The sequence below is a fragment of the Ceratotherium simum genome, chromosome 16 (genome assembly GCF_057802395.1).
Source record: "Ceratotherium simum simum isolate JZ-2026a chromosome 16, ASM5780239v1, whole genome shotgun sequence".
NCBI lineage: Eukaryota > Metazoa > Chordata > Mammalia > Perissodactyla > Rhinocerotidae > Ceratotherium > Ceratotherium simum.
Window position 1 is genome coordinate 26552901 of NC_141915.1, and position 14501 is coordinate 26567401.

At 37.7% G+C, this 14501-nt stretch overlaps 1 protein-coding gene across 2 annotated transcripts in view; it reads left to right on the top strand.

Moving 5' to 3' along the window:
• Positions 1 to 14501, top strand: part of PPM1D (protein phosphatase, Mg2+/Mn2+ dependent 1D) — a 61395-nt gene that overhangs the window by 4144 nt on the left and 42750 nt on the right. The window contains exon 2 of one of the 2 annotated variants that reach the window (XM_087440867.1): positions 12178 to 12403. In XM_087440867.1, coding sequence (XP_087296993.1) covers positions 12178 to 12403 — 226 coding nt within the window. Of the gene's footprint in view, positions 1 to 12174; positions 12404 to 14501 lie in introns of both variants that reach the window. The other variant, XM_004434816.3, reaches the window with a different exon arrangement.

Here is a 14501-nt window from a genome sequence, read left to right on the forward strand (position 1 = left end):
TAGTAAAAAGATGTGCATTCAGTGGAGGTTTAATAAAATTATCTTTGTTGCATCATCAAGGACATTGTTAAGTGAAACTGACTTGCCTTTTTTTTTTTTAAACTGTAAGTGGGTAGATATGGAGAATACAGTGACTACTACTTTAGTTTGGGGCCACTCCCTTGACTCCTACTAAGGCACCAGCAGTTTTACTCACCACTGCTTTTGAGCCATCAGTGCAAATGTCAACACAGCAAAAAGGGCAAATAAATTCTTAGCATTATTATGAAAAAAGTTTTGGCCTTGTGAAATCCCTGTAAAGATCACACAGACTGTTGTGAGATAACCACTGTTATCTGCCTCTCAGCTAAATCTTGAGCTCTTTAGGGGCAGAGATACTGCCTTACACATCTTATAGTTAATCTCTTAGGGCTGACCATGCAATTCCTTACCCAAAGTAGCTGCTAGTTTAGTTGAATTTCTGTGGGTGTAAAGATTAAATCGGCTTTCTTACATTTTTTTTAATTTAAAAAAATTTCCTCCCTTTAAAAATTGTAAAATATATGTAACATAAAATTTACCATTTTAGCCATTTTTAGGTATACAATTCAGTGGCATGAAGTACGTTCACAATATTGTGCAGTCATCACCACTGTCCATTTTCATAACTTGTTCATCGTTGGTCATCCCCAAATAGAAACTCTGTACCCGTGACACAATAATTACCCATTGCCCTCTTCTCCAGCCCCTGGTAACCTCTATTTTACTTATGTTGCTATGAATTTCCCTGTTCTAGGTACCTCATATAAGTGGAATCATACAATATTTGTCCTTCTGTGTTTGTCTTATTTCACTTAGCATAATATCTTTAAGGTTCATCCAAATTGTAGCAGGTATCAGAATTTCCTTCCTTTTTTGGGGCCGGCCCGGTGGCACAAGCGGTTAAGTGCGCGCGCTCTGCTGTGGTGGCCCAGGGTTTACCGGTTCGGATCCCAGGCGCGCACCGACGCACTGCTTGACAAGCCATGCTGTGGCGGCGTCCCATATAAAGTGGAGGAAGATGGGCATGGATGTTAGCCCAGGGCCAGTCTTCCTCAGCAAAAAGAGGAGGATTGGCAGATGTTAGCACAGGGCTGATCTTCCTCAAAAAAAAAAAAAAAAAAAGAATTTCCTTCCTTTTTAAGACTGAATAATAGTCCATTGTATGTATATATCGCATTTTGTTTATCCGTTCGTCTGTTGATGGACATTTGGGTTTTTTCCACCTTTTGGCTATTGTGAATAATGCTGCTGTGAACAGAGATGTACAACTATCTGTTTGATTCTCTGTTTTCAGTTATTTTGGGTGTAAAGCTAAAAGTGGAATTGCTGGATTACATGTTTAACTTTCTGAGGAATCACCAAATTGTTTCCACAGCAGCTGCACCATTTTAGATTGCCACTAGCAATGCCACAGGGGTTCTCATTTCTCCACATCTTCACCAACACTTGTTGTTTTCCCTTTTTTTAAATAATAGCCGTACAAATGGGTGTGAAGGACTTTGTTATATTTTTGAAGAACATCTCTGTCTTCCTAAGCCCTTCTTGATTCATTTAATTACCATTAAGCTTGACCTCTCTAGCGTCTTTCTAGTGCTTGTGTATCCTTTCCAGATTTACAAAGGAAAAATTAATTTATCTAAAGATTTTTAAGTGACTTATTTTTGTTTTGAGGCAGGAGAATTTGATGAATAGAGCATGGAATGAGAGAGTATATGAATATATCCTTTTTAAAAAGTCATTTTTCTTTTTCATATTACTTTATTTTCATTACTTCTTGATCTTAAGTTATTTATATGTATTCGCATGTATGGATTTACTGTTGTGTTATCCTTGCCTTCTAAGAAATAATGTTTTAAAGTTGGTGTGTGCTTTTTTAGGTTTATTCATATGAAATAATGTTCTTATTACCCCTTTCTTTTGATAGTTCAAAAAAGATAGTGAACAAAGGGCAGTTTTTTTCCTGTGTATCATAGTTCATTGACTTATGTTATGAAGAGAGCCATTAGAAAGATAACAACATTCTGTTGAAATAAGTGAAATGTGAACTATGATGTGATTATGGGAAATTTGCCACGATATTTGTAAAGGAAGGTAACATATGAGAGTTTTGTTTGTTAACTTAATTTGACTGAAGATCAGAGCATTTATTTTAAAGAAGATGACCAAAGGAATTATGAAGAAGCTGGTCTTAACCTAAATTGTTGGTTCTTGGTTTGGCAGATAGTTTTCATTACCTTAAATTTAAAATGGGAAAAAACAGAGATAGAGAGACAGAGACAGACTCAGAAGGAGAGTGGGAGGGGTAGAGGGAAAGTGAGATAGAACTAAATTTGAAGAAAATTTCTCTTAAATCATAGAATTTTATATTGGTATCTTTATTTTAGTTTGGTCTTTCTCAATTTTTACTGTCAAGGACCTTCATCCTCTCACACATCACATATTCTGAAAGAGTTGTTTGCCATATTTATGAAGTACCAATTTTTTCCGTTTTTGTTAATCATTACTTTTGATCAGTATTAGATAATCTCTACTACCACGTGTTATTGCATATATCAATAGTTCATTCCTTTTTATTACTGAGTGGTATTCCATCGTATAGATATACCACAATTTGTTTATCCGATCATCTATTGATGGACATTTGGGTTGTCTGCAGTTTTGGCTGTTACAAATAAAACTGATGTAAAGCTTTTCTTTACAGTACAATCTCCGCTATTAGGTGTAGAAGGAATGATAGAACTAGAAAATCACCTTTGGTAACCATCAGAATAATTGATTCATCCAAGAAACCTCAATGAATGCTAAAACTAGTCAGTGAAAATTTGAGGAATAGAATTATATTAGTTTCCTAGAGGTGCTGTAACAAATTAGCACAAATTGGGTGACTTAAAACAACAGAAATTTATTCTCTCATGGTTCTGGAGACCAGAAGTCTGAAATGAAGGTGTCAGCAGAGTTACTTCCTTTTTGGAGGCTCTGAGGGAGAATCTCTTCCATGCTTTCTCCTAGCTTCTGGTGGCTGCCAGCAATCCTTGACATTTCTTGGCTTGTAGATGCATCACCCGATCTCCACCATCTTTATATCACCTCCTCCGTGCCTTCTCCCCTTCTCTTCTTTTATGGACACTTGTCTTTGTATTTAGAGTCACCTCTAATCCAGGATGATCTCTTCTTGAAATCTGTAACCTGATTACATCTGTAAAGACCCTTTTCTCAAATAAGGTCACATTCACAGGTTCTGGGTGGACATATCTTTTATTGGGTGGGGGGCACCATTCAATCTACTACAAGGATATTTACATTGTCTCAGATTATCTCCCTATGAAATACTTATTAATTGCAAAAGGAAAAAGATTATAGTGGAGGAACCTGGTAGATACCACCTTAATCAAGTGATCAAAGATAGCATCACTTTTAAGGGGACAAACTGAAATTGTATACTGCCTGCAATGAGAAGATCGTATATAACCCTGTGATATTCCTGCGCCAAATGTATCATCTGAATACAGACATGAGGAAACATGAAACAAACCCAAATTGGGAAATGTTCTTGAAATGATTGGCCTAGTACCCCTAAAAAGCATCGAGGAAACACTGAAGAGTTGTTCCAGATTGAAAGACACAGGAGGGGCCGACTCGGTGGCACAGCGGTTAAGTGAGTGCGCTCTGCTGCAGTGGCCCGGGGTTCACAGGTTTGGATCCCGGGCATGCACCGACACACTGCTTGTCAAGCCATGCTGTGGCGGCGTCCCATATAAAGTAGAGGAAGATGGGCACAGATGTTAGCCCAGGGCCAGTCTTCCTCAGCAAAAAAAAAAAAAAAAAAAAAGAGGAGGATTGGCATCCGATGTTAGCTCAGGGCTGGTCTTCCTCACAAAAAAAGGAAAGAGAGAGACATGATAAGTAAATATAACAAGGGATCCTGAATTTTATCCTTTTATTGTAAAGCATGTTATTAGGATTATTGGTGAAATTTGAATGGATCAGATGGTAGTATGGTATCATTGTTAATTTCCTGATTTTGATGGTTGATTGTGGTTATGTAGGAGAATGCCCTTGTTTGTAGGAATTGGATACTATAATAGTATTTGAGAGTGATGGGATATCTTCTTGACAGTTTACTCTGTATTGGTTCAAGAAAAAAATTCTTTGAATTATTTATGCAAAAAAAAAAAAGTAAACCTGAAGAAACAAGTCTCAGAAAGATCGGAAACCTGGGTGCCTCCAGGAATCTAGGTAGCAATTCCATCAGGGCCCCACTGCTGGATGCAAACCAGATAGCCAAGCTGTGTTTGTTTGTTTTAGTAAAGAGAATAAATCAGAAACAGCAGCTGCATTTGGAATCACCATTTGATGATAATCCACTGTCATTGTCCGCGAGCTATCAGACTTTTGCAATGGTCAAACTATAGAATAGAATGTATAGGATCACCACCTGCTTACATCTTTTAATGGGGACACCAATCTTTGTGATTCTTTGAGAGTTGTGATAATGCTTTTAATTTACTCTTTTGGAGGAGATTATCATTGGTGGGGTGCTCCAAAGTCTTGTATTTGGCCTTTTCTACCATAATAGGCTCCCTGACCTGTCAATCAAGAGCTAGCAGGGGAAGCTGTTCGTTGCTGCGGTTATTTGGGGACTAAACTAGCTGTGGGATAGGTTTGGGATTCTTTTGGGTCTGAGGTAGACTGGATTCAAAATCCTGTTAGTGCTTGACCTCCGTGAGCCTTAGCTCTTGACCAGTGGATTGTGGTTGTGCTCTGTAGCTCCAGAATTATCATCTCAGAGCCATCATTCAGTAGTTAGTCAGTGTTGTGGGTGTTTTTCTTTCCTCGGTATACAGCTACATGTGAAAATGGCCACATATCACTTTGAAGAAAGTTGACAGTTCTCCTTTAACTAGACTTGGAAGGTTTTTTTGTTTTGTTTGTTTCTTGTTTTGTTTTATTTTTGGTTCTTTGAATCAAATAAGGCCTTGTGAGTGACCATTCTGGAGATCGAATTTTTCTTCTGCCTTGTTGTCAATTAGGTAACCCTCCCAACTTTGTTTTGGGTAATTAACTGCTCCTATCTGATCTCTGGCACCTCAGGGTTCTCCCAGCTCCACAGAGATTAGGGAAACCCATTTTAGTTGCAGCGTCTTTAATTAGTATTCCTTGCCTAGAGAGAAGAGTCAATAAAATGTTTAAAAGATTTTGGTGTCTACTTAATTGCTTCCTTAAGCATTAAATATGAAGAGAGAATCTTTTGAATCTTTCTTGAGGTGGTAAATGGGATGTATATGCGTATGAAAGATTTCATCTAAGATCCCCATTTCCCCAAATTTTGGGACTGTTTCCTCTATAGCATTGTATTCATTTTCTAGAGCTTCTGTAACAAAGTGCCAAAAATTGGTTGACTTAAAAACAACAGAAATTTATTGTCTCACTGTTCTGGAGGCCAGAAGTCCAAAATTAAGGTGTTGGCAGGGCCATGCTCTATAATCTGAAAGCTCTAAGGGAGAATCCTTCCTCACCTCTTCTAGTTTCTGGTGTTTACTGGCAAATCCCTGGCATTCCCTGGGTTGTATATGCATCACTCCAGTCACGTGGCCATCTTCTTCTGTGTCTTCATATCATCTTCCCTCTGTGTGTTTGTCTGTCTCTGTGTCCAAATTTTCCATTTTTATAAGAACATCAGTCATATTGGATTAGGGCCCACCCTAATGACCTTATTTTAACTTGATTACTTCTGTAAAGACCCTGTTTCCAAATAAGGTTACATTCTGAGGTACTAGGTGTTAGGACTTCAACATATCTTTTTTGGGGGGACACGATTCAAGTGTGACAGTCATATCAAACTATTTGTTGTTTCTCAGAGTCATATGGCACAGGCCAGAGTTGGGTCTATGTTTGCGTTAGCTGACCCAGAAAAGTTTTTCAACCACAGTTTTAAACTAATATGCTGACTACAGACTATCTGCTCACTGTTATATTCAACCCTATGTCATCACTGTATACCATGGGCTGTTTGGTTACCATTTGGAATGTGAATGAGAGTCAGTTGCCTGCAACCTACTCTGTGGTTCTGGTTTTGAATAACAGTTCTTTGAAAGTAGCACAAACTGACTCAGTCTACATTAAGGAGGGACAAGAACATGAGAATGTATTGGAAGGATATTAGGTAGCTCATAGAATCAAACTAAAGACTAAATCAGGTCTCAAAACCGACAGAACCAGGGTACCTCTGGGGCTCTAGGTGACAGGAACTAGTGGACACTCATTGAAAGTTTTTAGTCTTGGAGATGAATCAGCTCCAGCAGTTTTCCGGCTTTATGCCTTTCTGTCTAAGATGCAAATATCTGAAGAGTCTGACCTAGTTTGGGTTATTTGCCTACCCCTAGGCCAGGATCAACCAAGTTTTTCAGTTCTGCTAAAGATTGCATGCAGTGGAGGCTGTGTACTCCTGAACAAAATCAGGATGCTAGTACTTGAAGGGGGCATGGGTGCTGGACAGGTGTGCACTATATTTAATACTATAAATAAGGGCTAAAGTGAAAGCAGCATAGTTTGTTCCTTCATGTGGATTATTTCCTCAGAAAAAAATTCCTCAGAGCTGAATTATTTAGTTACAGAATGTATATCTTTTGATGGTTGTTGATACATGTTTTCAAATTGCTTTCCTGAAGGCTTTTACATCTCCATACTCCTTTGGTATTAGAATTCTGAAAGAACTCTTAGCATAGTGATAGCAGTATGTGCTCTAGAGTTGTATTGCCTGGGTTTGAATCCCACCTTCTCCAGTTACTACCTATGTGACCTTGGGTAAAATCTCTTTGTGCCAGGGTATCTTCATCTCTAAAATAGAAATAATGATAGTACCTACCTCCTGAGAGTTAAATGAGTCAGTACCTACCTCCTGAGAGTTAAATGAGTCAGTATACGTTAATTGGTACATGGTAAGTACATAAGTACCCCAAGTTTTAAATTTATCACAAAGAATGTATACATTCTATACTAATTTATAATAGCTTAGGGCCGGCGCCATGGCTTAGCAGTTAAGTGCGCGCGCTCCGCTGCTGGCGGCCCGGGCCGGATCCCGGGTGCGCACCGACGTACCACTTCTCTGGCCATGCTGAGGCCACGTCCCACATACAGCAACTAGAAGGATGTGCAGCTGTGATGTACAACTATCTAATGGGGCTTTGGGGGAAACAATAAATAAATAAAATTATAAAAAAAAAATTTATAATAGCTTTACTTTAAGAAATTTCATATTTTTATGTTATAAAATTTGTTATTCTTTGTTTTAATGACTCGTGCATATTTTCTTGTTTAAGAATACTTTCCTTAAGTCAGAGTTCATACACTCTGATACTGTCTTTTTTGATATGCTCCTAGTATTAAGTAATTTGTTTTTAAGTCCTTTTTTAAAAATTAAAAGACTAAAATGTAAAGTACAACACAGGAAAGACTGCAATTAAGGAAAACAAATTCTAAAGATGTCAATTCCTTAGTATATAAATTTACTGCAATTTCAGTCAGAACCTCAACAGGATTTGTTTTTTTAATTTTGCAAGTTGCTTCTAAAGTTCATCTGGAAAAATACTTAACAGAATTTTGAAAAAGAAGAATAACTGGAGGATACTAAAACTCCCAATTATTAAAAAATACCATTAGTAGAGTGGTAGGATGAGTCCAGAAATAGATCTGAGGCAAAACGTAGCATGTGATAAAAGGTGACATTTCAGATGAATAGGGAAAGCATGGATTATTCAGTATTTTTAGATCATTGCAGAATATCCCTTTGTACATATTAGTGCATTTGACCAAAATTGTGATTTAAATAATGTTAATATTGTATCTTTGAATACCCATTTATTTTTAGCTCTTTTCCTTCTTTTCCATTTTGTTTTAGGTGCTTTTTGCAGACAGCTGAATTACTTGTGTACTGTAGGTAAATTTTGTTTTCTGAGTATGCTTAAGAACCCTTCTTTCAGGCAGTTCACCTCATTCACATTTATTGTGATATTAGATTTTTTTTTTTTGGGTTCTTAGCTGCAGAAAACAATACATTCTAGCTTGTTTAAAAAGGAAAAATTTGGGGGCCGGCCCTGTGGCTTAGCAGTTAAGTGATCGCGCTCTGCTGCTGGCGGCCCGGGATTCCGGGCACACACCGATGCGCCGCTTGTCAGGCCATGCTGTGGTGGCGTCCCACATAAAGTGGAGGAAGGTGGGCACGGATGTTAGCTCAGGGCCAGTCTTCCTCAGCAAAAAGAGGAGGATTGGCATGGATGTTAGCTCAGGGCTAATCTTCCTCACACACACACACACACACACACACAAAAATTTTAGCAAGAGCTATCGTTGACCCACAAAATAAGTGAAAGGGCTCAAGAAACATACAGCATACTCTAGGCTGAGCTTCTAGGAATGATGTCTGTAACCAAACTGCAGAACTGGATGGGCTAGGGAGCTGTCTACTGTGATATATGCCTGCAAAATTGATGTCTTCTTCTTGCTTTTTTTTTTAAAAAAAACTTGAAAAAAATTGTGAAAGTTAACATAGCATACTTATAGAAAAAGCCATGATACATAAATCTACACTTTAATGAATAATTATAAAATGAACACCATCCAGTTAAGAAAGACAATATTGCCTGCACTCTAGAAGCCTCTGTATGTCCTTTCTGATCGCGTATTTGTGTCTTGCCCCAAGGGGTAATCACCATTTTGACTTTTGTGATGATAGTTCTGTAGTGATTTACTTATTTTTAATGGTTGTACCACTTATCTATAAACATGATAGTTTGTTTTTGAAGAAAATCATGCTGTATGTATTCTTATACTTGTGAGTTTCTTATGCATTATATGTAGTGTAGTCTATTGTCACGTTGAAGGACATTTGGGTTGTTGCTCATTTTTAGCCCATGTGAGCTATGAACATTCATATGTATTCTGTGTACATGTGTACATGTACATTAATTTATGATATGTACCTATGGGTGGTGAGTAGTCAAAGAGTATGTATATCTTCACCTTTAATAGATAATTCTTAGATGTTTTCTGAAGTGGTTTTACCAGTTTATACTCCCACCAATAGTTGATGATAGAACACGTTGCTCCACATTCTTAACCATACTGACTGTTGTCAGACTTTATGCAATCTGATAATTATGTAGTGGCATCTCATTGTGGTTTTTAATTTGTATTTTCCTGATGATTAAAGAAGCTGAGCACATTTGCAAGTTTTTTTGGCTGTTTGGATTTTGTCTTTTGTAAAAGGCCTGTTCAAGTCTTTTGTCCATTTTTCTATTGGGTAGTCTGTCTTAACTGATTTGATTTGTAGGAGCATTTTGTACTGGATACCATTCCTTGGGGGGGGGGGCGTGTATCTATATATATAATGTGTAATGTATATGCTCTTCCATTTTGTGAGTTGTCTTTTGACTCTAGTAATGGTATCTTCTGACAGAAATTGTTAATTTTGATGGTAGGACAACTTTGCAGTCATTTTCTTTATATGGCTAATCCATTGTCTTTAGGAAATCCAGCCCTATCCTGAGGTCATGAATGTACCTTCCTGTATATTTTCTAAGCATTTTAGCTTTGCTTTTTATGTTAGGTCTTTAATGTACTTGGAATTGATTTTTGTGTTTGGCATCGGGGACCCAAAGTTATTATTATTTTTTTTCTATTTTGTCCAGTTCCATTTGTTGAATGTCTGTCCTTTCTTCACTGTTCATATCTCAAGTGTCTAAATATGCATGGGTCTGTTTCTCTGCTCACTATTCTGTTCTCTTGGTCCACTGGTTTATAACTTTTCCATACAGATCTTGTTAGAGATTTGTTAGCATTGTTTCCAGATATAGTATACCCCTTGCTGCTATTGTAAATGGTATCTTTTTTAAAAAGTTACATTTTGTAATTTTTTGTTGGTGGTTTACCTAAATAGAATTGATATTTTATATAATAATATTTATATCCAGTAACCTTACTGAACTTTATCAATGCCAATAATCTGTCTATAGATTCTTTTGATTTTTCCACAAATGTTTTCTTGTGTTTGTTTTGTGTTTCCACAAAAAATTTTCTCTTTGTACACTTCTCGGTGCCTCTCAGGCTGTTTACTTTTCTTAAATAATGGTCATAACAACAAAAACTAACAATTGAGCACTTACTATGTGTCTGGTACTGTTGCAGGTGTTTTTACATATGTATATGTATATGTGTATATGTATGTCTATGAATTTCTACCTTCATCAGTGTTGGTAGCTGTTCTGCTTTCCCTCAGCAGTTGTGGAGGTCATTATTTCATATACTGCAAGCACCCTTCTGCTCTAAGTGACAGGGCACTCGGTAGGGTGGTTTCATCTGTGGGATGGGTTCGGGAAATACACTGTGGGGTTGAAGAGATGTCTTTGCAGTGTATATAATATTGAAAAAGAAAAAGGCCGGCCCGGTGGCTTGGCGGTTGGGTGCGCGTGCTCCGCTGCTGGCGGCCAGGGTTCGGATCCCGGGCATGCACTGACGCGCCGCTTCTCTGGCCATGCTGGGGCCGCGTCCCACATACAGCGGCTGGAAGGATGTGCAACTATGACATACAACTATCTACTGGGGCTTTGGGGGGAAAAAATAATAATAAAAAAAAAAGAAAAAAGAAAAAGAAAAGAAATAGCCTGAATATATTAGAGAAGCCTTGTGGCTATGAAAGTTGTGTGGCACCCTGTCCAGTTTTTTAGGCCCTATTTCTTCTCCCTCATGCCCTTTGAGACCCTGTTGTCCCTATCAACAGATGTACCACTTTCCTTAAAAGAAAGCGTTATAGTTAGTGCAGCTTAGGGAGCTTACTGTGAAGAGTTTAGGCTGTATTAAAACAGCTCCTGCAGTTTTAATAATCCACTAAGGGCTGGCCCTGTGGCTTAGCGGTTAAGTGCGCGTGCTCCTCTGCTAGCGGCCCGGGTTCGGATCCCGGGCGCGCACCGACGCACTGCTTCTCCGGCCATGCTGAGGCTGCGTCCCACATACAGCAACTAGGAGGATGTGCAGCTATGACATACAACTATCTACTGGGGCTTTGGGGGAAAAATAAATAAATAAAATTATTAAAAAAAAAAAAAAATAATAATCCACTAAGCTTCTATCATCCATTCCTGCCTTGAGCCTTTGCCCCTGACTCCGAGTATGAGCTTTTCTGGGGCTCTGTTAACAGGAAAAACTGACATACTGCCTCTTTTACTGACTCTGCTTTTTGCTTATGTTAGATTACAAGTTTTGCATTCTGATTTTTCTCTCAATATAATTCATTTGTTTAAAATACCAGGAATTCCTCAGATTTGCTTGTGACCCTTCTCTGTGTTTCATGACTGCTGTGGACTTTTTCTAATATTTATATTCTGTTTTGTCAGTAGGATTTTGATGAGGAGAATATGTTAGTGCTATCTTGAACTATGAGTTGTAGTTTAATGTTACAGAATATTTCAGAACTTTTAGGTGACAGTGAATTTAATTAGGGTTTGAAATTAAATATGTGGGATCTCTACCACTTAATATTTGAGTTATCTGGAGCAAGTTTCTTAACTAGTCAAAGTATTGATTTCTTTATCTGCAAAATGAAAATAATGGGAATAATCTTACCTATCTCATAGGCTTGTTGCAAGTATTATTTGAAATACATGTAAAGCTCTTAGCACAGAACCTGGTATATGGGGAGTGCTCAATAAATGTTATTTATTAGGTTATGAATATTCAAAATAGTTATTTCAAAAATAAATCAAGTAGCTTTTTCTGAAAATCTTTTCCAAGAGAGATTAATAAGCAGATGCTAAGCTACTGGACATATGGTATCAAAACTCTTAACACATCCCCACCACTAAATGTAGTTAGGACTGAGACTTATGTGGAACTGGTCTATCTATCCTGTAATATTTTTCTCCTAGGATTGGTTTGATGGTTTTAATATAATTGCATTGTTTATAAAATTAATTTATTAATATATTGATGAATGGATTAACACACGTCTTTCTTGAATAGCTTTCAAAGTATTTTTCTTAAATTTTTTCCTATGCTAATTCAAATTTTTCCGTGCTAATCCAGCATATGTTGCCATTTTTATTCTGATACAGTATTAATGTTTATACCTGGAAGAGTAAAATATTTTATTTCTTATTACAGCAGAATGGCCAAAGACTATGACAGGTCTTCCCAGCACGTCAGGGACAACTGCCAGTGTGGTCATCATACGGGGCATGAAGATGTATGTAGCTCACGTGGGTGACTCAGGGGTGGTTCTTGGAATTCAGGATGATCCGAAGGATGATTTTGTGAGAGCTGTGGAGGTGACACAGGACCATAAGCCAGAACTTCCCAAGGAAAGAGAACGAATCGAAGGACTTGGTGGGAGGTAATCATTGTGCTGTTTTGTCTTTCCTCTCTTGGTTCTATATGGTCCTTTTCTGCTTTACTAACCAAATTGACCTACTTCTCACTTTTGCTGAAGTTACTTTCTTAGTATTACAGGTTTTTAGTTTGCCTGATAAAGTACCCATGTGTATTCATAGTTATCTCATTATTTTGAATTGACTGTTTTACTTCTGATAATGGCTCCAAGGGAAATAATATATATATTTTTTTGGTGAGGAAGATCAGCTCTGGGCTAACATGTGTGCCTATCTTCCTCCACTTTATATGGGATGCCGCCACAGCATGGTCTGACAAGCGGAGCCTCGGCGCGCACCCAAGATCCAAACCCAGGCCGCCAGCAGTGGAGCGCGAGCACTTAACCGCTACGCCACGGGGCCGGCCCCAGGAAATAATATTTTGTTGGGACTCAAGTAATAATACATGCAAGGATTTATTGAAAACCTTTTACATAAATACTGATCAACATGACCTTCACAGCCTGGACAGAGCAGCTCTTAGAGTTCAGAGTAGAATAGTTTGAATCTGGCTTTGGGAATAGAATTTTGTTAGAATTAACCTTCAGCTTTTTTGACTTCTAAGTCATATGTGCTGCAAACTTTTCTTATTATTTTCTTTTCTCTGTTTCAACTTGTCTCAGTGTGTAGATAATTTGTAAACTATGAACTGAAATTGACTTCAGCATAATATTTTTATGATACAAACTAAAATGTAAGATTATTATAAAAGTCAGAAGAATGAATAACCTGAGGAAATTTAAAAATTATCGCAATACTAATTTTTAAAAATCACAGGTCCAAGTCAAGTTAAATAGAATCCAGTGGTTTCTAAATAATTATTCTAACTAAAGCCTTACCATGATATTATTACTTGCCTCCTCTTTCTTGCTTTTATTAAATCTAAATTGGTCTTTTTCATAGAAATAATAAACTGGGGAAAAGTATTAACATCCTTAAGCTATAAAGAGTTCAAAAAATCAGTAAGAAAAATGCCAAAACACTGCCACCCTCAGATAGGTGGGTAAAGGAGGAAGTTTGAAGAAGAACAATAATACAAAAGAGTAGTAAACATTTGAAAAAATGTTTAACATTATTGAAATGAAACTCTATTTCCTGCTATTGGGTTAGCAAAGATTAAAAAACCAGAGAGAATACTCCTCAATATTTTTATTGAGATGGATATCCTGTGGTAGGATTATAAATTGGTGTGATCTATATAGAATATAATACATAACACTAGCTTTAAATGTTTATAGACTCAGTAATTTCAGGAATCTACTCTAAAGAAGAAATCTGAAATGTGGACAAAAATGTCTGAACAGAGTTATTGATTGCAGCAATGTTTAATGACTTTCAAAGGGTGGAAGTAACTTGAAGGCCCAACAGCTGGAGAATGGTGAAGTATCTTATAATACATATTCATAACATTGAATATGATGTAGCCATTAAAAATAATGTTTATATAGCCAGCCCAGATGGCTTAGTGGTTAAAGTTTGACGCGCTCCACTTCGGCGGCCCGGGTTTGGTTCCCAGGTGCGAAACCACACCACTCGTCTGTCAGTAGCCATGCTGTGGTGGTGGCTCACATACAAGAACTAGAAGGACTGGGCCGGCCCTGTGGCTTAGCGGTTAAGTACGTGCACTCCGCTACTGGCGGCCCGGGTTTGGATCCCAGGTGCGCACCAACGCACTGCTTGTCCGGCCATGCTGAGGCCACGTCCCACATACAGCAACTAGAAGGATGTGCAACTACAACATACAACTATCTACTGAGGCTTTGGGGAAAAAAAAAGGAGGAAGATTGGCAATAGATGTTAGCTCAGGGCTGATCTTCCTTACAAAAAACAAAAAAAAAGAACTAGAAGAACTTACAACTAGGATATACAACCATGCACTGGGGCTTTGGGGAGGGAAAAAAAAAGAGAGAGGAAGATTGGCAACAGATGTTAGCTCAGGGCGAATCTTTCCCACCAAAAATAATAATAATAATAATAATGTTTATAGATAAATTTTTAAAAATCACAGTGTTGTAAAAATTTTCAAACGTAAGTAAAGATTGAAAGAGTAATATAATGAACTTC